Below are 27,765 nucleotides of genomic sequence, written 5' to 3'. Positions count from 1 at the left end.
TCGTAGAGAACACTCTCAAAAAGACATTTCTAGTAGATATTTGCTCTACATCTATGAAATGTATTTGTTATGGCTATCTGCCTTTTATTTACTTTAACTTCTTTACTAACCTGAATGTAAATGGCTTAAGGAAATGTTGGTATGTATGCAGCACATTAACAGATTCCCAATGTACTTCTTTTGTCTAAATTTCTTCAGAAACAAAAAACCCTTAAGGTGAAATGACAAGTTTTATTTGCATGTTAAATCAATCGTTACAGTCAGGCTTCATAAAAATAATACTGAAAAAAAGCTCAACTGTACATTTGTACTTTTATCAAAAACATTGTGAAATTGATACTGTTAGAATGTTCACATGAATGAAATGTCATTTTTGTATAAAAATCAGTTACAACCTGCATATTTAACACTAACACAGTTGTGTAATTAGCTTTGCTAACACACAATTCCATTTTTCATCCTCTTAAACGTACCATCACATAATGGATATAGAAACTGAAAAGGCAGCCATACATTATTGCAATGCTACCACCAAAGACAAAACTCATTGTAATTCACATATTCGAACAAGCATTCCAGTACTAGCGAGCATGATCATTTACCCAAGAAGTTGATTCCTAAAACTGTTAAGATGTTTCAATTTATAGAATACAGCTTACAATCAATCCCAACCTTTAAGAAACTATAAAATAAAAGCATTTGACAATAGAACCCCCTTCCCATACAATACAGGCATGTTCCTCAAATTGCACATGTAATGTTAGTGTCTCAGGCAAACTCTCCCTATTCAAAAGACAAGATTTTTAGCTGTCTTTAAAAACAAATGGCACAATCACATTATGTCACAACCTGCATCACTGCTTAAAAAACAAGAGAAAGAACAAAACAAGAGGAAGTCATTAGTTGTTTCATGACTGCAATTCTTCAGGAGAACTGGAGTGGGATAAGATGGAATCCTTCTTACAAGGCTTTTCTCTTGAACATTATATATAAAAATTAGCTTTTAATATTGATCTTCTAAAAAAACTGATTTCTTTTAGAAAACGGTCAATACAAATATTCCTCTGTATTGTACAAGGAGTATGGTGTTTGGTCAAACACGAGGTTATTTAGCAGCCTCCTCTGACTTTCTCATCTCCTGCCTCTCCATCCGCGTTTGTTCCCTGTAACATGCGCGCGCGCACACCATACCTGCAAACTCAGAAGGGCCGAAAAAGGTGACACATTTTATGCAAACCCCCAGAAAATAAAGGGAAAAGACATTTTCTTCAGGTAAAACAACACAACATTTATTAACACCAATGAACATAAAACAAACTTAAAACTGGTCTAGTGGGGTGTGAAATAAAACATCATTTTTTTACTGTTTTGGCCTGGACAAGCCTTTCAAGGGCCCGTTTTCTCTGTTTTGCCATGTGCCTCTTTCGGGCCATACTTTCTTCCTCCACCACTTCTGCCCTATTTACAGCAGCACTAGTGGATGGCTGGCAGCCGAACTCCGTCCTCTTTTCGCTGACTTTCAGCTGCTTTTGCTGCCGCTGGGCTTTGTCCCTGGTTCCAGCCGAAATGATGTTCCCACACAGCCTTCTATCTGCTGGCTCAAATTTTGAATCATCTCGGCTGAACATGTCCACAGCACTCAGCTTTCTGCTCTGTAGAGTATATTTGACAGTCTGGATAGCGCTGAATGTGGTGATGTTCATGCTTGTACTTTTCTGGTCAATGATGTTGCCCATTATATTAAAAGAAGATTCAACTAATGGGCCATGGAATATTGACATTGCAGCTTTCACTGCTTGACACAGGCCTGGATATTTTCCAGTATCGTCGACACAGGCCCACCACCTCACAACATCATCTCCATCTTGGAAGCTGGGCAGGGACTGATCTACGTTGTACTGGAGAATTTCCTGGTGTGTGTCAACATCAGGCAGCAGGTGATCCATCATTGCAGTGAGTTTCCTCAGTTCAGACCCAGTTTGAGAGTGCCCTCTCAGTATTGGGTCTATGGCCGACAAACACTGGAGGGTCTTGCTCTGCAGTGGCAGCTTTTTTTGCAAGTATCTAGCACACGTGATGTATGCCCGTGAGACTTCCTCCAGGAATGGCTTCAGCAGCTGAAACAGCAACACTTACTATACTATTGTTATCATAATCATCAAACTCTGCAGAGGCTCCTAATCAATCATTAATCATTCTAATTGCAGTACACAATTTAAGTACTCACAGGGTGTTGTGGATGTGCCACTCTGAATTGATTAGCCTCCTGCCCCACTTACATCTCCCTCACAGGCAGCAGTTTGTTGTCCAATTCCATAGTAGCCAGAGTTTTGGGCATCGGCTTCAGGTGTTCAGATTTGACAAAGCAGGCAAGGAAGTTGGTAAAGACTTGAAGCTGTTTGTCATGCAGTTTATGAACAAGTGTCTGACTGCCCTATAAAGAAAATAACATTAACATACATTGAACATTGTGGTTCAATGTACAAAAACACACAAGAAATGTATAGCAATTTTAACTCAGGACTCCCAAAAGTTAAATACAAGGATTCACTTAGATCACCTCACTATGAAAAAGCATTATACACTGTGGTCAAAGAAAATGTCAGTAATTATTAGACATGGGATCACTATAATTTATTTTCTAGACCCAGGCACCACAGAATCCTGTAACATTTTTATAATCATAATCTCATTTTCATAATTTGTGATATTTTTTTCTTATTTTGAAAAACCTGATGAGAAATGTAACATTCACCTGAGTAGAAATGGGAGCCATACGCAGAGGACTCAATGTTCAACTCACCTGGAACACCATGACATATTCTTTAAGGATAGGTAGCACTCCTGTATAAACACTGAGGTGCAGCTCAGTTATGGTGGCTTCATGCCACACCTTCCTAACCACCCTCTTCTTCCGGTCTTTTCCCAGCTGCGTCATTCCTGGAAAAATCAAAGGCTCTATTATAACAAAGAACTGTACAAAAAGCTAACACTCCTTTGGTTACCATAGTGCAGGTAGGCAATCACAGATCCAAGGAGAAATAACTGTGATGAGTTACCTTTTTTGCTGAGGTCCTCATGAAATGACCGAATCTTTGTCTGTGCCTTGTCGCTCACTTTGTACTTCGTAAAAAGCTGCCCTAGGGGATCCTTGTAGAGGGCCTTGTCTTTCCTGTCCATAAAGCCGTAGTAAAGAACCTTGTAGGCAGGAAGCAGCCTCTGGGTGCTAATGGCAACATCATAAGCAGATAGCCAGCGATGCTGAATGAACCTTTTGGGAGCGGAACCAGGAAGGCTCATGAACTCACATATCTCCCTGAAGTACGCCAACTGAGAAAGAGAGAGATACATCAAATCAGTCTTTTTCCTCAAAGAGCTCAGGTAGCCTAAATATGTCAGTTAAGGATAAAACAATTTTAGAATCTAGATTACATCTAGAAAATGTCTCCCAACAGGTAAGTATATTGTAAAGATAAAAGGTTTAGTGTTGCAGTCAGTAGCATGTATCAAACTGAACTAAAAAATATCTCTATAATGGAAATTTAATATTATTAACTAACCTGGTCTGTAGCCCATTGATGATCTGCATGTAGGTCACCAAACAGCCGTTCAAGATGATTGCTGAAAGGAGCTGCAAACACCTTTGCAGCATTGTGGATATGGTGGCAACTATCACCGTCAACATCAAGTAGGCCTGGGCAGTAGTTCTGGCGGACTCTTGTTTCTAACCCCGTTTTACTTCCTCGCATAACACTGCAGGAGTCCATCAGCATGCTTACAAGGTTCAACCATGGAATGTTGTTATCCTTAAAGAACTTAACTATCAAATTTTCTAGCTTGAGAGCGCTAACCTTGAAAACCTCTAAAGAGCCAAGGTGCTCCACATCAACCGTCTTCCTGTCTGGGTTGAAGTAGCTGACTAGGATGGAAAGCACTTTTTTACCACCATGGTTAGTACTCTCGTCGAGGTTGATGGAAAATGGATACTTCTGTGTATTTCTGAAGATCCTCTCTGAAAATGTAAATCCCAATCCATGCACCATTTTGTAAGCTGCTGCAGTGCGTGACAGCTTCAACCCACTCAGAGCTACTTTGTCTGCAGCCAGCGTTTGGGCCAGCTTCACCATCACTGGTGCAAATGTAAAAGGGAGGGAATGTTCGGCGAGAGTAGCAAGAACCATCGCCTAGACCAAGAAAACATTATTAGATTTTTATAAGTAAAACTTTTGCAAATAGCCTGCCTTTTATTATAACCCTGTGACTGGGTTATTGAGTCTATTTCAACTCTAGTTCAATTGACTAAACACACCATGTACACTACATACAAATTGTCCTGGTAATGTAGCCTACTTATATGTAGCCTGACAATAGCTTACTGGCAAATTTCAAGTAACATGTCAACAGTGAAATAGTAGTTATTATTTAGTGACACAGAAAACTACAAGCCTATTTAATGTATAATAATACACACCTCTGCATTAGCAACCCGCTGACATGTAGGTACAGGCACCCTAAATCGCGCTCTCATGGCTTCAGGCCCCGCCTTGGGAGCACTTTGACTTGAGACTGGAAGGACACTTACTGTAGTCATTACAGTGCACACTTTTTGACGGTGCACCTCTGTTTGGCAGTGTGCCGAAAGAGCATGAGAGCCCTTGTTGCTGTAGTTTATTTCTTTAGAGCAAAGGCTACATTTTGAATACCCCGCTTTGTCAATTTTTTTAAAAATACTGTGACAGCGGGAAGCTGTGCTGAACTCCCTTCACCTCGGTCTTCACCTCAATCTTTAGCCAGGCCCAGCTCCATTTGCACCTCAGCCCTGAGTCAAGCTGTCTTATATAAATAGAATCCTCCTCTTTAAGCTCGCTCATTCTGGAAAACAATTGTCAATATATTATCTGCTGGGCCAGGGCTCCTTTTTCATGATCATAAACTTTTGTTAAGGCTAACTCCCACTGCATTAGTCAACGTTAAATGATCCGCCAGAGCAGGTGTTTCGATCACTCATTGACGTTAAACCAGACACCAATGGGTCTTGTTTCATTACGTGTTTTGTTTTCATTTCGCTCATCTCTTACGACAAGATATACATTAAAAATTAGATAACAATATTAATGCAGCAGTGTTAATTTTGACAGCAAATTTTTATTTCATTTTAGTCATAGTCTTTTGACTAAAATGCCATTTAGTTTTAGTCATATTTTAGTCATCTGAATTGTTTTAGTTTTAGTTGACGAAATACAATAAGATTTTAGTCGACTAAATCTACAGTAGATTTAGTCGACTAAAATATAATGGGTTTAGTTAAATTGTAATGCATTAATTTAGAATTTCTCTAAAATTTCCAAACCCATATACTCCCGGAGAAAATCTATTAACCTGTTAATATGAATGATTTTAAAGTTTGAACATGCAATACAGATTTACTACTGTGACTTAAAAAATATCTTAAAATTAAATAAAACCACTTTTCCTAAAGTAGTGTTCTTTTCAATTAATGATATGCATTCTTTATAAATACTTGCATACATCATTCTTTATTCTTTCAAGCAGACATATTTATTTGTATGAATTAAATATAATTAATCATTATTAAAGCTATTAACGAGCAGTGAATGCTTTTATCTTTTTCTTTTGTTGCTTGATCAATATTAAGGACACAACCCGCATTAGGTTTATTATCCACTGTCACTTTAAGACACCGGATCATGTCCAATGATTTGCGGATCCTGATGCACATCGATACACTCACAACTGTTTAAGACATAACCGACATATTTTACGTGAATACTCTCCAAAATGGACATTTAGACAATGTTGTGTGTATGTGTCCATTCAGACACGAAACAGAGCTCAATTCATTACTCGCGCACGCTTCACAGAAAGATGAGACATGCAGCGCATGCCAAACCGTGTCCCGCTGGGTAGATCAGCACGTTACAGTCGGTTACAGCAGTGGTTCCCAAACTTTTAACAGGCATGTACCCCCTGAGACATTATAGATCTTCCGGAGTACCCCCAACACCACCAATTGTTAACAACAAGGTTTTTTTTATTTAATAATATTTATTTTTATCAATTTTGTCGAGAATAGTGAATAGAATCATAAAAATATGATACAAATCTCATCAAAAGTCAACATATGATACAAATGTGCTGAATATAATGATTTTAAACAGATATGAACCCAATCTCCACTCTCGAATATTTTGTTAATAGAAAAAGTGCGATCATGTCAGATCAGAACGCCAATAAAATGTTTACCCGGCAAAGCTTTAAAGCACGAGCAAATAATTAACTTTTGTGATCGCGAATAATGGCAGTGTCATGTGAGTGTAACTCTACCGCTGCATTAACATGTGAAGTGAGCGTAGAGCTACGTCGAGACCCAGAACTGTAGCTGATAGAATGTGCGCTGTAGCACGATACTACCATATTTTAGTTTCCATTCTTATTGTGTTTCCACAACAATGTTAGTGAGTAACTCTACTGAAATTGCCACCATAACAGTGGAGTGTGATGTGTTAGATGTAGGGCTACCACATTTTTAAATTACTATTAGTAGAAGTTAATATAATAAAATACGTAGACCTACGCCAAAAAACTAGTTGAGGATAAATTCTTTAAAATTGGGCAATTCCAGCGTTATGGACGTGACATTTGCAGTCAAAACTTGAAATATAAATTCTGAGAAAATGCATTTAATACTGAAACGTCTGTTTATATATCCATACTCCCTTAATAAAGCTCCAGACATTAGAAAAATATCAGTCTACACATGCTTTTTATATTTAGGCTAATATGAGGGAAATACACATGTGACGTGACACAAAAATTCTTTAACATTTAGACCTGTGGCAAAATATGTTTTAGTAATTCTATGAACTACACAGCGCAAAACAAAAGTAACACTACCCACCGGATGAGGGTCAGCCTCCACAGAACTTAAAATATAATTTTTATTTAATTTTATGTTTTCGCATTTATGAGGGAAAAAACAATGTTACGGACGTGACAGTTCTCCGTTACGGACATGACCGCTCTGAAAGTGACTTTAAAACTTTCTTTAAAGTGAATTTCGTTTTTTATTAATTGTATCTTAATTTTAATCAATGTTTCATCAACCAATTGCCTAGATTTAATAAATAAGAAGTAAATATAGTAGAAAATCATCATGACACGGAGGCGCTGGCACGTGAACTGGACTCTCGTCTAATAAATGAACCGAAACACAGCGTATAAGGTACTTGCCTCACAGGCCAGAGAAATATATAGAAAACTTGGAATGTCTACTTTTTAACAGAACAATTCAAAACGAAAGAAATCAGAATCTCTGCTTATGTAATCCGTATGAAATGTGCATTTCTCTCTGGCGCGTTCACTACTGAAGATCGCGAGTCAACATCGCCAACTTCATCTTTGCAGCCGACACTGACAAACACTTGTTTATTAATAAACAATTAAAATGTCTCCTTGCTATATTTGACATATTCATAATCATTACTTTTGCCGGTTCTTTGTGGCAGCTTTTAGATAGGCCTACTTTATTGGCAGCGCCACCCTTGCGTGTTACATGAACGCGTCACCACTGCATCAGCACCGAAAACATGATTTTTTTTTTTCAAATCAAAAATCGTGATACGAACCGAATTGTAGGTTTGGTCTATCGTTACAGCCCTAGTAAGATGAGAAAGCAGGAGTTTAGTCGTTTGGTTGTAAAAAAAACAATGGCTATCTGAACATCTTTGCCAAGCGCAAACCAGTACAGAAGTAATCAATAAATTATCGGGGAGGGTCATGCCTTTTTTCACAATCATTTTGGAGGGTTATAGAAAAAATCATTGCTGGCGAAGGGAGGGTCAAGTCTTTTTTGACTATACAGATCTCAAAACTCCTCCAGTAGCCCCTTAAATAAAAAACGAACAGTCCCTTAGATATTTTTTCGCGTACCCCCTGAAATCAGTCCACGTACCCCTGGGGGTACGCGTACCCCAGTTTGACAACCGTGGGGTTACAGCACAAATGTGCGCATCTACCACAAACGCAGGACATCAGTTCTGACTGGATCGCTTCCCAAATCGTCATCTAACATTCTGTCTAGTTTTTATTCGTTGATGAAAATGTCAACAGATTTTCGTCATTCAAAACTAGTTTTTATTTAGTTATCGTCTCGTTTTACGAAATTAAAACTATTAAATGTAACGTTAATGCAGTGGAGGAGATACCCTTGCCAAAATCCTTCACATTGAACTAACATTGTAGGCTAACACCACAATTCGCTGATATTACGTTAGCTGACTATCTGACAAGCTTACATTATAAGCTTACATTATACGTTAACCTTAAACATGAACAACAACGTTAGAGAAAACAATTATATTGTCGGCAGATAACAGCACTTACCTCAAAACTAATGTCAGTGTCCACTGAAGTAGCACCAGATAATTTCTCACGGCCTCTGCCTGGTAGTGGTAGCGTGGAAAGTTGAATTTATCCGCGGGAAAGCTGCAGCCAGGGGCTTTTCAGTGAAGACGTGCTGCCGTTATCTTGACTGTGATTGGCCAAATGACTCGCGTGATGCACCAAATAAGTTTTTTATGAAGAAGACTGTTAATCGTCAAACTGACGTTTATGGGTAAAATTGTATTGTCATCCCCCCCCCCCAACAGATTTGGCCATAGCTACAATCACCATGGACTATACATCCAGATAAATATCCAACTTGGAGGGATTTTTTATTTTTTTTTACCTCAGCTTCGGCCTCTCCATTTTCTGCAGGTGTGGTCTCTTCCTCTGGCTTCACATCCTCTTTCTTCTCTGGTTTAGCCTTTTCTACCACTTTGGCCATCTTGCCTTTGACAGGTGCCTTCTGGAAGGGAACCACACATTTAAGGCAATGTTGTATTACTCTTATTCTCAATTGGATAGTTCACCCAAAAATGCAAATTTTATCATTTACTCACCTTCACAGATGTGTATTACTTACTTCAGCAGATCACAAAGATTTTTAGAAGAATACCTCTGCAAGCCAATACAATGCAAGTGGATGGTGATCATCACTTTAACAGAATGCTGTTCACAAGCTTCTTTGGTTTTGCTTTCATCTGAACATAACAGCAGCATGCAGAACTTGTTTTCTTGCATGAGGATCCCCCTCATGGTCATCCATTCTAAAGCGATTATATCTATAGAGCAATGATATTCTTCTAAAAATCTTAATTAGTGTTCTGCTGAAGAAAGAAAGTCATACACATCTGGGCTGACATGAGGGCGAATAAACATTAAGAGAATTTCAATTTTGGGTGAACTATCCCTTTAATAAAAATCGTTTTTTAATTATTGATTTACCTTTGGCTTGGGCCCAGACTTTGGTGTTTCGGGTTTCTGTAAATCAGCATTCGGTGTTAGTCATGTGCATCTTTCAAACGTTAATTTTGTTATTATGACAGACATAATGAACTTAATGAAAATGAACTTACAGTTTGAAGCCTCTCAGACCTTCTCTTGGGCTATTTGTGTATTTTATGGAGGTGGGAATGGCAACAAAATCAACAAATAAATACCACTCTGTATAAAAACAAACATTACACAATTTGAACTCCAGTTAAAAACTCACCTCAGCTGCTTCAGTGCCATTACTAGCCTGTAGAGAAAACAGAAGCTGTTAATGTATATGTAGGCAGGCTATATGAGTGGACACCCCCTACCGTTATGTGCAATTATGTAACCTGAATGCATATGTGGGTGGTTAAATGGACGATGGGCACAAAAAGCTATACATTAAATTAAATTCCTTTGTGGTCATTGTACAAGTACTAGGCCAACATTTTGTCGCGAAGGCATAGCAAAAATGAAACGCAAACAAACAATAACACAACTACAGGTTAAAATAGGGCTGGGCGATATGACCCAAAAAAAATATCACGATATAATTTTCCATATCAGTCGATATCGATAATTATCACGATAAATTTCAAATCTTTATTTCTTTGAAGATTAAAGGCATATTTTTGTTCCTGAGTGAAAGATGTAGAAACCAGATAGTTAATTGTGGTTTTAAACTATTCTTTATTGTCAAAACATGACAAACACTTCCCAAACAGGTGAACAATTGATCAAAACTGAGGTAGATGTATGTATTCATTACTAAAATCAACATTAATAGAGTAGAATATTATTTATATAAATAGAACAGAATATATAAAGTAAATATCTTTATAGAAAAATCAAGAACTGTAATAATATGACACTTGGCTCTGCTGACTGCAAATGCAAAATTAAAGTGCTTTAAAGATAATATTTGTCAATAAACAAAAATGCCAGCATGCCAAACCTTATAAATAAATGACATTGATTGACAAGATAAATAAAATAAATAAAAGAAAAATCTTAACTGTGGTCAGCATTTTTTTTTTTACTCTACAAGTTACGGGCAAGAAAGACAAGCCTGTCTACAGTTTCAGGTTTTAAAGCTGCCCTGTGACAGGTCACAATGTTCCCTCCTGTGCTAAAAATCCTCTCAGAGGGGAGCTGGTAGCAGGGATGCACAAGTAGCGCCTTGCTAGTTGGCTCACTTTAGGAAACTTTTTGTCATACACCTTCCACCAATCCAGGGGTTCTGTTTCACTGTCTGCATCTGGACCCATGAGATAGTTTTCCAGCTCCCCTCCACTGACTGCATGTCACTGAGTCCTGTGTTGCTGGGGCATGGCTTCTTAAAAAACTGCCCAGTGACTTCCTCTGCTTCTTTACAGGAAGAGGAAGAGCTGCAGCAGCGCCTCCCTCTGCCTCTATTTCTTCTGTTCTGCATGAAGCCTGTGAAGTGGATGGGCCTTGGTCTCCCTCCATTCTCAGAATCTCAGTCACTGCTCTTGTTTTGATGGCTTCAATCTTGTCTGGCCTGATATATTGAGTCTTGAAGCGCGGGTCAAGCAAGGATGCCATATCAAGCAGTTCGTCTGTTATCTCATCATCGTACTTCTCATTGAGATATTCTATGACTGCTGTCTTTATGTCCTTTGTGAGCTGTGTGTCATCATCAGAGGGATTCAGGAGCTCTGTTCTGAAGAGGTGCAGCACAGGCTTAAGGTAGGACACACTCACATAAGATTCACCAGAGAGTGAATCTGTGAACTCAAGAAGTGGCTTTAAGGCCTCATTCATTGACTCCAGCACTTCAATGTCCTGCCAGGTGGGCACCAAGTGCCTGGTTTTCTTGTCAGCAGTGAGTACCTGAGAGATAGCCTTGTGCTGCTCAATCATCCTTGCCACCATCTTTTGACGGGAGCCCCACCTGGTAGGTGACTCTGTCACCAGCTTGTGCTTCGGTAGTTTAAGTTCTTCCTGAGCAGTTGCAAGGTCTCTCTTCTTTTTCCAGGAGAAGGAGAAGGCAGCCACTACTTTTTACAAAGCCCAACAGCTCGATCCATCCTCTTGTCCTTCCCGCTCTTTCTGAGGAAGGAAAGGAAATAGAGAAAAAATATGAGCAAAGAAAGTATCTGAGTAAGTCCACAATAGTATGTTAAAAAAACATCTGAAGTTCTAAACAGATATATATATTATAACAGAATATTCATATTAAATATTCAAATAAGCATATGTTTCAGGTTCAAATATTGCTTCATGTTTGTAATCACTAACCTTTAAGAACAAAGGACTAATTAGTATTGATTCTTTTAAAATTTTACTTTTTTATCATCATTTTATTCATATTTATTATTTTTTTAATCATATTTATTACAATTTAAATCAGCATATTTTTCAGTTTTAAATATTGCTTCATGCTTATAATCACTAACATTTAAGAACAAAGGAGTAATAAAATAATGATTTGATTCTTCTTAAATTATTTTCTTTTTTATTATTATTATTATTATATTATTACTTCTACAGCAGTTTTGTTACTAAATGGAGAACGGAGACTAAAACTTACCAATAGCCAGGTGTAGTCGATGCCCAAAACACTGAAGTCGTGTCCATTTGTTGAGTGAAGTGGCTTTTACCATGTTTGCACCACTATCAGTTGTGATGCACACTTGTCGGTCTTCACTCAGCCCCCAGGAGGCGAGTGCTTCAATCATTCCTTGGGCAATAACTTCACCTGTATGGTCTTCTGGAAAGTAAGCCGTTTGGAGGCATTTACTCTGAAGATTCCAGTCTTTGTCAATAAAATGAACAGTGAGGCTCAGATAAGGCTCAGATGTGCGACTAGACCACATATCAGAAGTAGAGGCGAAGAATTGCACATTTTGCAGCTGGCGCTCTACCTTCTCCCTGCACTCCGTGTACATTCGGGAATCGCTGTCTGTGAAAAATGTTTTCTGCCAGGTAGCTCGTATCTGGAGTCAAGGACGCGGATAAGCTTCTTAAATCCCTCATTTTCGACAACGCTAATGGGAAGCATGTCTTTTGCAATGCAATAAGCAACTGCTTTTGTGATGTCTTCGTGTCTTTTGGTTTTTTTGTCGTAAGGCACGGCGTGTGAAAATGATGATATGATACTTTGCTGAGTCGCATTGGTGCTTGTAGATGGTCGACGGCTACTAACACTTATTTGGGATTGGGACTGTAATTTCTTAGCTTCCTCGTGTTCTAATGGGTGACATTGTTTTAAATGATGAAACAAGTTTGAGGTATTGCCTGTCTTTGATGGCACTAGTCGTCCGCACAGTTTGCAGTGAACTTCGCTCTGTTTTTTGTCGGATCGCAAATAGCCAAAATATTTCCAAACCACTGAAGTTGAGTGACCTTTCTTGTCAACGATGTCTGTGTCCTCCGAGCTGGTCGTGGGCGTTGTATTTTCTCCACTATCGCTCATTTTTCTTGCTTCACTCAACTCCTCAAGCCTGTCAGCCACTGTGTGTCTGTCAATAACACCGCGTGCGGCACTCGGAAGCCCGGTCTGCAAAACGCATGCGCAGCATTACGCATAGTGCGTAAGCATTATATCGAGCATTTATCGAACTGTTGTTATCGTTTTATCGAGGAAAATTATATCGCGATAATTATCGTTATCGTTTTATCGCCCAGCCCTAGGTTAAAAACTAGAAGAATAAAGGACAAATATAAATAAAAGGTGCCGAGATGATAGTTTACAGCAGCCTTATTTGTAACTTAAATTGTAGCTTTTATCCATGTTATTAAAACATGTCCATGCCGTAGTAGTTACAGAGGGAGGATGGTAACAACAGCTCCGCCTCTGCTGGCGGGATTCACTCACTATCGATCAGCAATAGGCGGATCTTTTGTGACGTCATTGTTTATGTTTGTCGCGTTGCATCATGGGAATCGTGTGGCAGGAAACACCGCTAGATACCTGTAATTTGATTGTTTTGCACGTTTGGAGGAAGATTTAGAGAAGAGGATGGTTCACTCTTGCTGTGTGGTCAATTGTACGGCTCGTTGGGGGCCTGATAAAAAGTTTTTCCGAATTCCCTCCGAAAAGGATCGCGAAAAACGAAAGAAATGGTCGTGTGCAATTACATTCTGTAGCTGTGCTTTGATACCTGCAAGCCTCACTAGTACATGCAGCATTTGTAAGTCCTATCCTGACAGCTGCTTCTACTTTAAACATTAAAGCTGCTACATGACTGCATGTTTCTCCAAGACTGGATTTGAAAGAAGGAGAAATGTGTAAGCTGTGATATACAATTTTTCACCATAGTACAGACGCCATTGAAAGTCTCACACTGAACACAATTGAATTGGTACAACAGTCACTACATTTTCAATAAATAAATAAGAACACTGATCAATGAAGACTTACCCGGCTTTGCAGTCGCAGTGAGCAGTGATTATTTCGCCGTTCTCTTTGGCGATCACCCACGGGAGATGCGAATCACGCTGTGACTCTGCTTGGCCAGATCTAACCTCTGCTTTTAGCACGATCACTGCTTTCTGTTTGGCAGAAAAGATCGGCCCAACTTTTCGAGAAACAAAATAATCATAGGCCTCCAGACTTTTGAAAGCCTTTAATCTTTAATGAGTTAAGGGTCCAGGGTTTTCTATTAAATAAGAATAAATGTCTCCCCAGCAGATTGGTGGCCAAGACACGGGCGAGTCGGACCAACGTTTTTTGTCATCCCAGATCTCATATGGGCTTTGAATAACTTCGATTTTGTCACCAATACAAATTTTGAGCTTCTCTCCAAACCTCCTCCGGTCTTCAGATGTTAAAGTGCTTATATATTGTGGATTTCGCCCGCTAACTCTCTTGAAAGTGCTCGTCGCGTCTTTACAGCCCGCCATACCGTTTGTTTTTTTGCCACACAACCACTCGCGCATGCGTACAAAGATGTCAACAAAGATCCTCCTATTGGTCGATACATTCAGTTCTATATTCCGTAGTTCAGATTTATGAGAGTCTTCTAAACGTAAATTAAAAGGGGCAAGAAAAAAAAAGTGTATCCGTAATATACACAGTAGTTCAACAAACGTCGACGAAAACTTCAATGTCCAATTCAAGGGTCATGTGAAAATTCGAGGTGGACACAGAATACACAGAATTTAGGAATAATCTAGCTGGAATAACAGAATCATTGGCTGTAGAAGGATTCACATTTATTTAGTGCAAAGACAGCCATGACACCAAAGACTGTGTGTGTATTTGTCCTACCCCTAGAACCATATGGAGTCGTGCACAACACGATTAAACCCTCATGCATTTACAACAACATACAAAGAAGTCTGAATTAAAAAAATAAAAAAATCACACACGGTAACTTCTAACTTTGTTGAGTTTGTATATTTACTCAAAGGCTGAGCGTGCACCTCTTATAAAAAGAAATAATTTGCAGGAACATGATCTCCATGAGGAACAACATGCCCAAACGTTATGAGGTTACACCCCTTTGTCTGATCATTGTTCTGTCTGCGAATTATATACCGGTTTTTATTGAAAATGCTAGGCAAAACAAACGCGTTTTACAAAATGCACTCGTGAAATATCCACATGTATTCGACTGAAAACTAAGTAAAAAGGCGCCAAATTCATCCCCCCGACTCTCGTGGCCTAGATCACGAAAGAAACCATACAATAACGCAGCAAACACACGTATAACTTCAAATACAGTTTCCCACAGGCATGTAAATGCAATGATTGCATGCTCTTAAAAACAAAGTATAAAAATACATTTAAATACCAAATATTGTTGAACTTACTTTGCTTCTTTTCGGCATAGCTGCTTTACGCTTTTAGAGGAAAATGGTAATTAAAATAGATTGCACTGGTAAAAGTTTCGCGTAAAATTCTGAGGGTCAAGGAAACACTGAAGCCAGTTTAAATGTTCTATCGGAACAGAAACTACCTGGAACCGGATTAGATCTCCCCTTTCTATATTCTTTTCATCGTAGCACTAACCTGATGGGCATACTATACCCCGCCCCTTCTCGACACTGATTGGCTGAAGCATCTTGGCAACCGTGTTTCAAACCAAAGCAAAATACCTGTGCGGATGGGTTGGATGTCAATCAAAGGTTTGCTTTGATATACTTTAGGCGCCACTTTCTGCTTATTTGTTTTCCCCTGAAGCATGAAAATAATTATTAATTTGTCACTGCATGGTCATATCTAATGTTTTACTGACCATTTGAATACACACGGCTCTTTATAAAGAAAGAAAAAACATACTTTTGTCTTTTAAACAGTCCCTTTGACATAAGAATGCACGTTAAATGCATTAAGAGAAAAATAATTCCTTTAATTGTAAGTATATGTTTGATATGTTATTGTGAAGACACTGTTAAAATCAACATTTTGTAGTTTGTTCGAATGACTGGAGGGTGGATCACAGTGATGAACAGAAAATGGCGGCGGTATTTAACTGGTTTCTGGTACTGAGCTCTGTGTTTCTGTGCAATCTGGTCAAATCATTCTTGCCGACTATTTCTTCATTTGTAAGTATTAATTAAGAAGTATCTCAGGAACGCATGTGCACACATATGTTTTTCCGTAAATGACCATAATACGATAAAGCCATAATGCGATGTGATTTAGCAAATGTGCTAGTCCTCAGATGGAAATTCTTACATCAGTCACATCAAACAAAAGCTGCTGTGAAAACCAATGAGTCCCGAAACAACAACCAACTCTAGTTCACAATATATACATAATCTAATAAGACCAACCAAATGTTTAATGTGGGCTATTTATACATTTACTGTACAAAATACAATGCCATTTCCTTACAAAAAATTACTGCAGTGATGGTATCAGACGGAAATACTGTGGTGTTTTGATTATAGTATACCAAACTAAGTGATTATTATATACCATGGTACTTTAATCCAAGGTACTTCAAATGGCATTCAACCTTGGTTAGTATATATATTACAGAGTGCTATGAAATAGTATTTGCCCCCTTCCTGATTACTTCTATTTGTATTTTTACATCTTCAAACGAGATATAACATAAAACAAAGGCAACCTGAGTAAACACAATATATAGTTTTCACATATATATATATTTGTGCGTGGATCGCAGAGAGTATCACGAGCTTCCACATGCAGGGTTGGGTGGGTTACTTTTGAAATGTATTCCACTACAGATTACAAAATACATGCAGTAAAATGTAATTTGTAATGTATTCCGTTAGATTACTCGAGGTCAGAAACATATTCTAAATGCTTTGGATTACTTCTTCAGCACTGGTAGGTTTTTTCACTTGTTTTGACTATAAAAACTCTGCCAGTAAAGTAAGACAAATACACATAAAAATACATTCTCTGAAAACCTAAATATCTTATGCAGTGTTGTTTCAAAAACAAGATGAATCAAATTTATATTGTTTTAAGGATTTTTAGATATTTTTACAGGAAAACAATACCAAAAAATTATTATCCAACGTGAATGTTCTTGATAAAAAAAATACAAATATGATTGTGCCTGGTAACGTGCATGCAAAATGGATAGAAATATCATTTTAGCTTAGCATAAAGCTGACAATTTACACATGGTTTATTTCTTCTGCTCCAAACTTACTTCAAACGTACTTCTCTGTCTGGTTGTATGAATGTAACACATCATAAGAAAGTGTTTCACCGCTGTTCAAATGCACTTTGGATCACAGCATTTATATGTATAAATGTTTTCCATCTGAAAGGACTGAATATTAAATGAAAAAAAATGGCAATAAAATGCAAAGTAATCTCTTCAGTAATCAAAATACTTTTTGAATGTAACTGTATTCTAGATACCAATTATTTAAATTATAACTGTAGTGGAATACAGTTACTTATATTTTACATACGTTATCCCGTTACATGTATTTCGTTACTCCCCTACACTGTCCGCATTCTTGGAGTCTCTGCGGTGTCATGCACAACGAGCCACGTAATAAGAAGCGTGGATTGACGTCTCAGAAGCGGAGGCTCATCCTCCGCCACCCAGATTGAGGCGAGTAACAATGCCACCACGAGGACCTACTAAGTAGTGGGAATTGGGCATTCCAAATTGGGAGAAAAGGGGATAAATAAAAAATTAGCTTCTTTTGACCCATTCAGGGACTTACGCCTATGCTTTGGATCATTGTCTTGCTGCATAATCCAGTTGCGTTTGAGCTTCAATTTACGGACTGATGACCGGACGTTCTCCTTTAGGATTTTCTGGTGGAGAGCAATATTCATGTTTCCCTCAATTATTGCAAGTTGCCCTGGCCCCGAAGCAGCAAAGCATCCCCACACCATCACACACTACCACCACCATGCTTAACCATAGGTATGTGTTTGATTTACAGCAGATGTAATGGGTACCCCTGTCTTCCAAACAGTTCCACTTTCGACTTGTCAGTCCACAGAACATTCTCCCAAAAGGTTTGAGGATCATCAAGGTGTATTTTGGCAAAACTCAGATGAGCCTTAATGTTCTTCTGGGTTAGCTGTGGTTTTCATCTCACCCCTTTTCCATGGATGGCAATTTTGGCCAGTGTCTTTCTGATACTGGAGTCATGAACCTTTATAGATGCGATAGAGGCCTGCAGTTCCTTGGATGTTGTCCTTGGCTTTTTTGTGACTACCTGGATCGCTGTGCTCTAGGAGGAATTTTGGAAGGTCTGAGAAGATTCACTACTGTGTCAAGTTTTCTCCATTTGGAGATAATGACTTTCACTTTAGTTCTTTGGAGTCACAGAGCCTTTGAATTAGCTTTGTAACCTTTCCCAGACTGATGTATTTCATTCACCTTTTTCCTTATAATTTCTGGAATTTCTTTCAACTGGGTGAGACCTTTTAGCCAACTTCATGCTGCTGAAAAAGTTCTATTTAGGTGTTGATTTGATTGAACAGGGCTGACAGTAATCAGGCCTGGGTGTTTCTTGTCCAGTTGAACCCGATTATGAATGCAGTTTCATAGATTTGGGGATTTAGTAACTAAGTGGCAAATACTTTTTTACACAGGTCCATTTGGTGTTGGATATCTTTTTTGCTTCAATAAATAACAGTATCATCTAAAAACTGTATTTTGTGTTTACTCCGATTGCCTTTATTTTATTTTAGATTTTGTTAGAATGTTTGAAACAATTTAGTATGAGATATACACAAAAACAGAAGAAATCAGGATGGGGGCAAATACTTTTCACAGCACCGTGTCTGTATATACAGTTCATCTTAGTACAGTCCATTGTAAGTTACATAAAGATCTTGTATGTTTGCTTTTACAGCTGTCAAAGATTTTTCAGAAAGATGCTGATCAAGAGATGGAGATGCGGACGGAGATCCAGAACATGAGGATGGAGCTGTCCACCATCAGCATGATGGATGAGTTCGCCAGATATGCTAGGCTGGAGCGCAAAATCAACAAGATGACTGATCAACTTAAGACGCTAGGTAATATGTGTGAGCTAGTTTTCCTGAGATGGGGGCAGATGCATTACAAGTCTACGTGCACAAAAGTTTGGCCAATGTAGCTATGAACAAATTTTTTACCAAGCCAGCATGCATGTGATGTACATTAAAAGAAGTCCACAGCACAACATTGGCCCCGTTTACACGGAAGTTAGTACCAGGTGTAAATAAGACCAATATGTTGCTCAATGAGTATTGAAACACATCAAATAGTTACCTTTTAGTATTTATATTTTTCCTCTTGGTTAGCTTTTATGATCACTGGGTCTTAATCATAATTTCTACGCAGAAAACACACAGATATACATTAATCCTAAACCTGGTGAAAATCTGGCTGACACCTTTTTTCAAACTGCATTTCTGAGATAAAACCTTGGATGTCTCAAAATGTCATTTGTATTAACAGTAATAAGACAGAAGTTACAGTGCATCCGGAAAGTATTCACAGTGCTTCACTTTTTCCACATTTTGTTATGTTACAGCCTTATTCCAAAATTGATTAAATTCATTATTTTCCTCAAAATTCTACAAACATTACCTCATAATGACAACGTGAAAGAAGTTTGTTTGAAATCTTTGCAAATGTATTAAAAATAAATAAACATAAGTATTCACAGCCTTTGCTATGACACTCAGAATTGAGCTCCGCTGCATTCTGTTTCCACTGATCATCCTTGAGATGTTTCTACAACTTGATTGGAGTCCACCTGTGGTAAATTCAGTTGATTGGACATGATTTGGAAAGGCACACACCTGTCTATGTAAGGTCCCACAGTTAACAGTTCATGTTAGAGCACAAACCTAACATGCCATGAATCCAAGCCATGAATCCAAGGAATTGTCTGTAGACCTCCGAGACAGGATTGTATCTAGGCACAGATCGGGAGAAGGGTACAGAAAAATGGCTACAGCGTTGAAGGTCCCAATGAACAGTGGCCTCCATCATCCATAAATGGAAGAAGTTTGGAACCACCAGGACTCCTCCTAGAGCTTCCGCCCGGCCAAACTGAGAAATCGGGGGAGAAGGGCCTTAGTCAAGGAGGTGACCAAGAACCTGATGGTCACTCTGACAGAGCTCCAGCATTTCTCAGTGGAGAGAGGAGAACCTTCCAGAAGAACAACCATCTCTGCAGCATTCCACCAATCAGGCCAGTATGGTAGAGGGGCCAGAAGGAAGCCACTCCTCAGGAAATGAACATGACAGCCCACCCTGAAGGACTCTCAGACCATGAGAAACAAAATTCTTTGGTCTGATGAAACAAAGATTGAACTCTTTGGCCTGAATGTCAAGCGTCATGTCTGGAGGTAACCAGGCACAGCTCATCACCTGGCCAATACCATCCCTACAGTGAAGCATGGTGGTGGCAGCATAATGCTGTGGGGATGTTTTTCAGCAGCAGGAACTGGGAGACTAGTCAGGATCGAGGGGAAGATGAATGCAGCAATGTACAGAGACATCCTTGATGAAAACCTGCTCCAGAGCGCTCTGGACCTCAGACTGGGGTGAAGGTTCATCTTCCAACAGGACAACGACCCACATTCACAGAGTGGCTAAAGGACAACTCTGTGAATGTCCTTGAGTGGCCCAGCCAGAGACAGACTTGAACCCGATTGAACATCTCTGGAGAGATCTGAAAATGGCTGTGCACTAATGCTCCCCATCCAACCTGATGGATCTTGAGAGGATCTTGAGAGGTGCCAAGCTTGTAGCATCATACACATAAAGACTTGAGGCTGTAATTGGTGCCAAAGGTGCTTCAATAAAGTATTTAGCAAAGGCTGTGAATACTTATGTACATGTGTTTTTTTTTTTTTTTTCATTTTATGTTTGTATAAATTTGCAAAGATTTCAAACAAACTTCTTTCACTTTGTTATTATGGGGTATTGTTTGTAGAATGTTGAGGAAAATAATGAATTTAATCAATTATGGAATAAGGCTGTAACATTAAAAAATTTGGAAAAAGTGAAGCGCTGTGAATACTTTCCGTATGCACTGTATGCTGATTGTATCTTCTCACCAGCTTTGGAAGGCTTGCTCCTTAACTCTGTCCATTGAGGGCTCCGTTTTGGAGCTTCAAACAAAAATTAAAAATATGGGTGTTATATTTGACGCAAATTTGTCATTTGATCCACATGTAAAATGTATTATTATTATTATTATTATCAAATAGTTTGCTGTTTTTTTTTTTTTTTTTTTTTACTTTAAATTTGTCAATTGCTGTATTCAAATTTTAATGTATTCAAATGTTTACAGCCACTTCCACACCTCACTGGGAGATGAAAGTCAAGAGAGCTTTAAAAATTAGCACTCCTGTTTTGTTGAGGTAGGGTGACCAAACGTCCTCTTTTTCCCCAGTTATGTCCTTTTTTTTGGACCTGAAAAAAGCATCTGGCTGGGCTTTCAAAATTGGCTATAAATGTCTGGGATTTGGCTTTCTTCACATCTCATACATTCTGTGTATTTGACACTCCGCACCAGTTTTTGTGTTATTCTGACAGAGAGCGGCAGACTAAGGGTGCTTGTCTGCAGCCTTGTTAGGCTGGATATCTCAGCTACCATGCATCAAGCACCATCAAAGTCCATCTCAATTGTGAGGACACTTGGATGGCAGCCTCATTTCGCAGCCTTCTTTGACATATTTTGGAGGATGCATCGGGTGTATCCTTTGTGACCGTCAATCACCCACAAACCTTTCCACATGTCCCAAATTATTAAAAAAAAAAACCTTCCGTTTTTAAGGTTTGAAGTGACATAATAATAGATATAAGCTACAAAATAAAAATAAAAAGTATTTGGACCCTTGTCAAATGAATGAAGATTTTAAGACAAATATTTCAGCTCTGTTGGTCCTCACATTGCAAGTGAATGGTGATCAGAAATCAGAAAGTTACAAAAAGCACACAAAGGTAGTGTAAAAGTAATCCATATGACTCCAGTGTTTAAATCCATACCTTCTGAAGCTATTTGATGTGTGGGTGAGAAACCGATCAATATTTAAGTCCTTTTTACTGAAACAAATTCTGGCGTGGAAGTGACTTTCACTTACACATTCAGCCACTGACTGGTTGGGGCTGGTCAAAGGTGGAGATTGATAGTAAAAAAGGACTTGCATATCGATCTCTTTCCCACCCACACCTGTCACATTAATTCAGGGGATATGGATTTAACCACTGGAGTCATATGGATTACTTTTTTCTGCGTTTATGTCCTTTTTAGACCTTATGAGTTCTGGTCGCCATTTACTTGCATTGTGAGGACCAGCAGAGCTTAAATATTTTTCTAAAAATGTTCATTTGTATACTGCAAAAGAAAGTCAAACATATCTGGCAGAAGGGTGAGTAAATGACAAGAGAATTAAAATTTTTGGGTGAACTATCCATTAATGTGATGAACTATTACTGTGGTTACTCTGCTAGGAGATATGTGTGAACTTAAGGGGAACTGGCTTCATACATCCATTAAAATTCTTCCACAAGTTGCATAAAAACCATTGCGAGTTAGTTCTGAGAAAGGTTTGTTTGGGTTGATATTTTGTTATCTAGCTTAATACAATGACATTCAAATTTTCTGAGTTCAAAGAAAGTTATAAGTAGCTACAGGTTTTAAAAACAATTTTGATATCTGATGTCATACTTTGCAATTTTGTTGTTTTTTTTCTTCCTCTTACAGTCAAATCAAGAACCGCACAGCAATCAAAAATGAAATGGACAGTGAAAATTGTATTTTACATTCTTCAGGTGGGTGAGAAATAGTTTTCATTTTATTTATTAGTTTTCTCTCATGAAATTATAGTTAAGGGTGTATTTTTCTGTTTTTTGCTGTGTTTATAGGCGGCTCTCATGATCTCTATCATATTGAAGTATTATGCTGAGCCGGTCACAGTGGTGCCCAGTAAGTGGATTGCTCCATTGGAGAAACTAGTTGCCTTTCCATCTGGAGTTGCAGGTAAGTCCACTTTGGAGAAACAGTGGGATCAATTATTGACGTTGTAATAATACTTCATGTTGTAGTAAATATACGACATAAATAGAATGTAAAGAAGTTTGAAGTGTTAGGCCTGTTTCACAACACACACAAGCAGTGCATAAAGGCCCCGGTAAACTGCATATGAAATGAAAGAGCAAACAGTGTGTTCTCATTTCAAACAAAATCTGGCCAAAGCACAGGCGTTTTTTTGTTATTTTCAGTGGTTCAAAACCACTCTGCTGCACGAACTTTCAGGAAATCTTAGTACAGACTACTAAACACCTTACCATTGGTCCACATCATTGGTAGGTGTGACATAGAGCTCCTCCTACTTTAATTCTGACAGCTAATTCCAGGTTTGTTGTTCGACTGAACAGTTAAGATCAGTTAACATGAAGACACTGGCATGCAGAGTTATTAGCGAGCAGGTGCAATCTTACCTACATCTATATGATCGTTCGTGTAGAAACATTTTCCAAGAAAGTGTTGTTTGTTTAATTAGTCTACATAAGGAATCGAATCTACTCAAATACTTTTTAATATTTTAACTCTATTGTTTTAAATACTGCTTCACTCATATGCAGGTGAAAGCCATTCACACTTCTGCCCAAAGTTAGATATGCCTCTTATCATCATTCTATTGTCTGTATTCTGACCATGAACTGTCTTTTAACACCCATTTTTGAAGTAGAATTAGTGTCATCATCATAAATTTAAAATAACAGTAACAAATATACAGTACATACATATTATGGCCGCATATAGTGTGTTAGCACATTGTCGCCATGAATGCCGAATGTAAACATGGCAAATTACACATTATCTACAGCATATCCTACTTTAAATCATCATTGTGTGGTTAAAACAGCTTCTTTTACTGATCTCATCTAAAGTCCACTATAGATTTTAATGCTCATCTGAAAGCCTCCCCCAGCAGCTTGGCAGGTGTCTGAATGCTCGCAATAAACGTCATGTGTATTCTGTACGTAGCACAGCAGAAAACATGTTGAAAATACTGTGTAAATCAGTTTATTGACATACTCTCTTTGCAATATTGGCCTTTATGAAGCAAATTAAAGTGATTTTCCACCCAAAGATTGATTACTTTCTTCTCTGGAACACAATCAAAGATTTAAAGGATGTGTGATGTGCTGTTGTCCATACAATGTAAATGAATGGGGTCCAAAACCTTCACAACTCGAGTGGTTTAATCCATGTCCCCATGTTTTGGGTCAGAGAAACAGATCAATATTTAAGTCTTTTTGTTTCTTCCTATAAAACTCCTCTTTCACATTCTTTGTTTTTGTTGATTCACATTCTACATGCATATCACCTCCTACTGGGCAGGGAGGAGAATTTATAGTAAAAAAAAACAAAAAGGACTTTAAAATGTATCTGTTTCTCCCCACACCTATATTATCGCTTCAGAAGACATTATTTTACCAAGGGGTTTTCAAAGTGGGGTCCAAGGGTGTGCTAGGGGTGTCAGAAAAAGTGTAAAAGCACATTATATAGGGATGCACAATAAATAATATTTTAACTGCAATCACGGTTTCTGCCTCTCAGGGTTAATCGAACATAACTGTCTGCGATTATTAGTGAGCTAGCAAAAATTAATGATCAGCCAGTTAAAGTTGCAAATTGTTACTCATTTTTATTATAGGCTGTGTTTACGGATGACAGACCAAATCACAAGCTCTTTTGAAGTCTTGTTTTTTTTCTCAACTGACCAATAAAGCTCTCTTCAGAAGATGACCAATCAGTGTGACCTTCGAGCACACGCTGAAATGCAGAGCCTTTTTGTATGCAGCATAGTGTTACAGCGGTTCTGTACTCGAACAAAATGTATTCTATCTCATGCCCTCATTGTGTACTATACAGAAGTTCAGAACAGAGTGCTCTGAGTTCGGATTGGATCGTGCATGCATTTAACGTGCGCTGACTGGATTTACTTAAATTATACGTTTGTATAATTTGAAGTAGGGTTAGCCATTGCAAGTGCTTAGAAACCTAAACCCATGGCACTGGAGTTTTGTAGACCAAGGAAGAGCTGGGAGCATTTTACCATGTTTGGATGGAGCACCAGAGTCTGATCTCTATCATATTTAAAGTTTCCTTCAGTTTTTTTTTCCCCGTCAAAATATAAGCTTGATAGCATTACCTTCTGCTAAATTATTACAGAAATATGTTACTATTGTTTATTGCAATAATAATAATAATAATAATAATAATAATAATAATAATACATTTTTATAAAGGAAACTTAACTGTGAAAACCCTACAGAATAACTTTTATATTGGAAGTAAAGCATGGGCAAAACATGACAGATCATTTACTAGTTTGTTTTTCAACACCATGTTCAACATGAGAGCTGCTGTTTAATGTTATTTTTTTATGATTATTATTTTTTAGAATTCATATCAGAGCAGTGGCAACAGTTTTTGTCCTAATCGTGCAGCCATGTAATTAAAAAATAAATAAATATCAAAGGGCAGAAAAATCTTGAATAGTCGGGATTAAAATGTGTAATTTTAGTTATAATATATATTTTAGTTAACCATTATCATGCAGCCTAATATTATACGTTATCCAAGGACCCGTTAGTTGTATGTATTACTTTTATGCTGCTTTGATGTCCTTTTTGGAGCTTCAAAGTTCTGGCCACTATTCACTTGCATTGTATGGACATACAGAGATGAAATATTCTTCTAAAAATCTTTGAACCATTGAGAATTTATTTTTTTACTCTAAAGACTGCAACTTGCCACCATTACTGAGTGGCACTTGAACACATGGACACCTGAAGAAAGATGCCCCCCATAAATTTCATAATTTATGGTTATTACTCAAGGAAAACTGCAGTAAACTCTAAAGAAAGTCTCTCATGTTGTACTAAAGAAAGTACAACATGAGTTTGCTGTTGCAGTTACGTCGCTACTTCACTTGTGTGTGCGGCAGTGAACAGGCTTTGTTGTCACACTATGCTACATTTCTAAATCTGCTTTTTTTAATGCTTTTGTCTTAGGTGGTGTTGGGATCACATGCTGGCTAGTTGTCTGCAACAAGGTGGTTGCCATTGGTTTACATGCTGTCAGTTGAACTCATTATCAGTATTATGTGCTGTAACTGTTTTCCTTTCAAATGTTTTCCAAATTACTTGCTTAAAACCACGTTCTGTGATGTGTACTATTCCTTTGACCATCATGAATTGTCCTTTAACATGCCGTTTGACAACTGTGTTCAAGTGCTGGTAATTACAGGTGTGTGCTAAAATACTTACAACAAAAATATACAAACTGACATTTCAAATGTGATCATGCTTGTTTTATTCAAATTTTTGCATGTTTTCAAAATTGATAAAAATTAGTCAGCCTCTCTCAAAATGGTCATCATTACATTTTTTATGTGCAGGTTAAAAGTACACATTTAGTTAGAAAATGCAGACATGTAAACATTCCCATGCAAATAGCAAAACACTGGTGTTATAAGCTTAATTATCACATTTTTAGTTTACAATTTTTGTATTTATTTTTCTCTACTTATTGTACCATAATTGTAACTTTGATTTTAATGGCAAAGCATTACACATTTATTGATGATTGTTTTATGTACATTCATAACGGCATACCAGTATAAATGTCCAAAATGAAAAGGTGTCTACTGAGTTTGTTTACAAAACCACTTTATTGTTTGATTCTTCATTCAATAAGTTATAATTGCAATGTCCCTAAATTTAATCAGGGAGGTGGTTGCATAAAAATGTACTCTTGTAATACATTGTCATTTCTCACTATCGTGGTAGTTTTAGTGAACCCTAATCAGGACCTAATCAGCCAACTCACCATTTGTGTTTGGTTTTTCAGGTAATTTCTTAGTAAGAATATTTGTAAAGTTGTGAGATACATCTACAAATCAACCGATCAGCCACAACATTAAAACCACCTGCCTAATATTGTGTAGGTCCCCCTCGTGCCACCAAAACAGAATAGCATTCTGAGATGATATGCTTCTCACCTCAATTGTACAGAGTAGTTTCTGAGTTACTGTAGACTTTGTCAGTTTGTACCAGTGTAGCCATTCTCAGTTGACCTTTCATCAACAAGACATTTCCGTCCACAGAACTTTTACTCACTGGATGTTTTTGGCACCATTCAGAGTAAATTCTAGCCCTACTTTGCTGAAAACCCGGTTGTATGTAATGCACTAGATGTCTTCTGCCTCCTGGTGAAAGTTTCCATTCTCTTCTGGAAGTAGAAGTATAGAAGAAATAATTTCCAAAATGGCTAGCTTCATATTGTGGAGCATCTTACAACAGATTAAATGGCTTGTGCATAACTTTTGCCTGCTGAAGTTTGAAATCACAAACATTCAAAAACAGACTTTTAGCTTATTTGAACATTCTGTAAATGTAATGTAGTCTAGGGGAGTTTGGCTTAAATGATGACTTCACAGGGCCTTTTTGATAGGAAAATAATAAGCTGTAAGGTCGTTCTAAAAGGAATTTACAATAAAATTACCACTATTTTTGAGCCCAATACCTTTCAGCCCTTTGAAGCACTCACAATGGAAGGTAAAATAGTGTTTAGGGATGATCACTTCTAAATGGAACACACCATAATTCAGGTGAGTTAGAAAAGGTATGACATCTGGCACGAGCCAGAACTGCCTAAACTCTTTGCCATGTATCACCAACCCCATGCATTATTCAATATTTAAAGTGTTTGATGAATTAACAATATTTCATAATATAATATTGCCCCTTTAAATATGTGCACATGTTCACATTTAATAAAAATGTTGTCACATTCTTGTTTTTTGTATGCATAATTGGTAGTAGTACTCATGTACAACAACCATTAAAATGGTTCTGTCTCTTTAAGAACAGTTCAGTGAACTTTCGGTTGAGTGGTTTCTTTACCACATCCGTGCTGTGTGTTTGAATAAATCTGATTGTTAAA

General features: G+C 37.9%; 2 protein-coding genes across 6 annotated transcripts; one reads left to right on the top strand and one right to left on the bottom strand.

Moving 5' to 3' along the window:
* Positions 1-1,242: 1,242 nt before the first annotated feature.
* Positions 1,243-15,342, bottom strand: LOC127631941 (uncharacterized). 5 transcript variants are annotated; one of them, XM_052110356.1, is made up of 11 exons: positions 15,160-15,342; positions 9,617-9,643; positions 9,480-9,509; positions 9,349-9,384; positions 8,404-8,869; positions 4,472-4,872; positions 3,561-4,184; positions 3,060-3,330; positions 2,804-2,940; positions 2,228-2,434; positions 1,243-2,117 (listed from the first exon to the last, which is right to left on the bottom strand). In XM_052110356.1, exons 6-10 carry the CDS (start codon positions 4,589-4,591, stop codon positions 2,276-2,278), a joined length of 1,311 nt encoding a protein of 436 aa, XP_051966316.1. In that variant the 5' UTR covers positions 4,592-4,872; positions 8,404-8,869; positions 9,349-9,384; positions 9,480-9,509; positions 9,617-9,643; positions 15,160-15,342; the 3' UTR covers positions 1,243-2,117; positions 2,228-2,275. The 5 variants fall into 5 exon arrangements, with proteins under 5 accessions (XP_051966316.1, XP_051966317.1, XP_051966318.1 ...); XM_052110357.1 differs by lacking the exon at positions 15,160-15,342 and adding an exon at positions 13,766-15,131; XM_052110358.1 differs by having other exon boundaries at positions 3,561-4,872; positions 15,160-15,336.
* Positions 15,343-15,759: 417 nt separating this feature from the next.
* get1 (guided entry of tail-anchored proteins factor 1) lies at positions 15,760-27,518 on the top strand. Its single transcript, XM_052110113.1, has 5 exons — positions 15,760-15,894; positions 18,655-18,820; positions 22,510-22,577; positions 22,671-22,785; positions 25,833-27,518. Exons 1-5 carry the CDS (start codon positions 15,805-15,807, stop codon positions 25,904-25,906), a joined length of 513 nt encoding a protein of 170 aa, XP_051966073.1. The 5' UTR covers positions 15,760-15,804; the 3' UTR covers positions 25,907-27,518.
* Positions 27,519-27,765: the final 247 nt, after the last annotated feature.

This window comes from Xyrauchen texanus, chromosome 38 (assembly GCF_025860055.1).
Source record: "Xyrauchen texanus isolate HMW12.3.18 chromosome 38, RBS_HiC_50CHRs, whole genome shotgun sequence".
Taxonomy (NCBI): Eukaryota; Metazoa; Chordata; class Actinopteri; order Cypriniformes; family Catostomidae; genus Xyrauchen; species Xyrauchen texanus.
This window is presented reverse-complemented; position numbering and strand designations above follow the sequence as displayed.

Coding starts and splice junctions, on each gene's coding strand:
- LOC127631941 (XM_052110356.1), bottom strand. CDS start 4,591: ATGACTACAGTAAGTGTCCTTCCAGTCTCAAGTCAAAGTGCTCCCAAG. Junction 3,331..3,560: donor ATCAATGGGCTACAGACCAG/GTTAGTTAATAA, acceptor TCTCTTTCTCAG/TTGGCGTACTTCAGGGAGAT. Junction 2,435..2,803: donor AATATGTCATGGTGTTCCAG/GTGAGTTGAACA, acceptor TTTTCTTTATAG/GGCAGTCAGACACTTGTTCA.
- get1 (XM_052110113.1), top strand. CDS start 15,805: ATGGCGGCGGTATTTAACTGGTTTCTGGTACTGAGCTCTGTGTTTCTG. Junction 22,578..22,670: donor TTGTATTTTACATTCTTCAG/GTGGGTGAGAAA, acceptor CTGTGTTTATAG/GCGGCTCTCATGATCTCTAT. Junction 22,786..25,832: donor CTTTCCATCTGGAGTTGCAG/GTAAGTCCACTT, acceptor CTTTTGTCTTAG/GTGGTGTTGGGATCACATGC.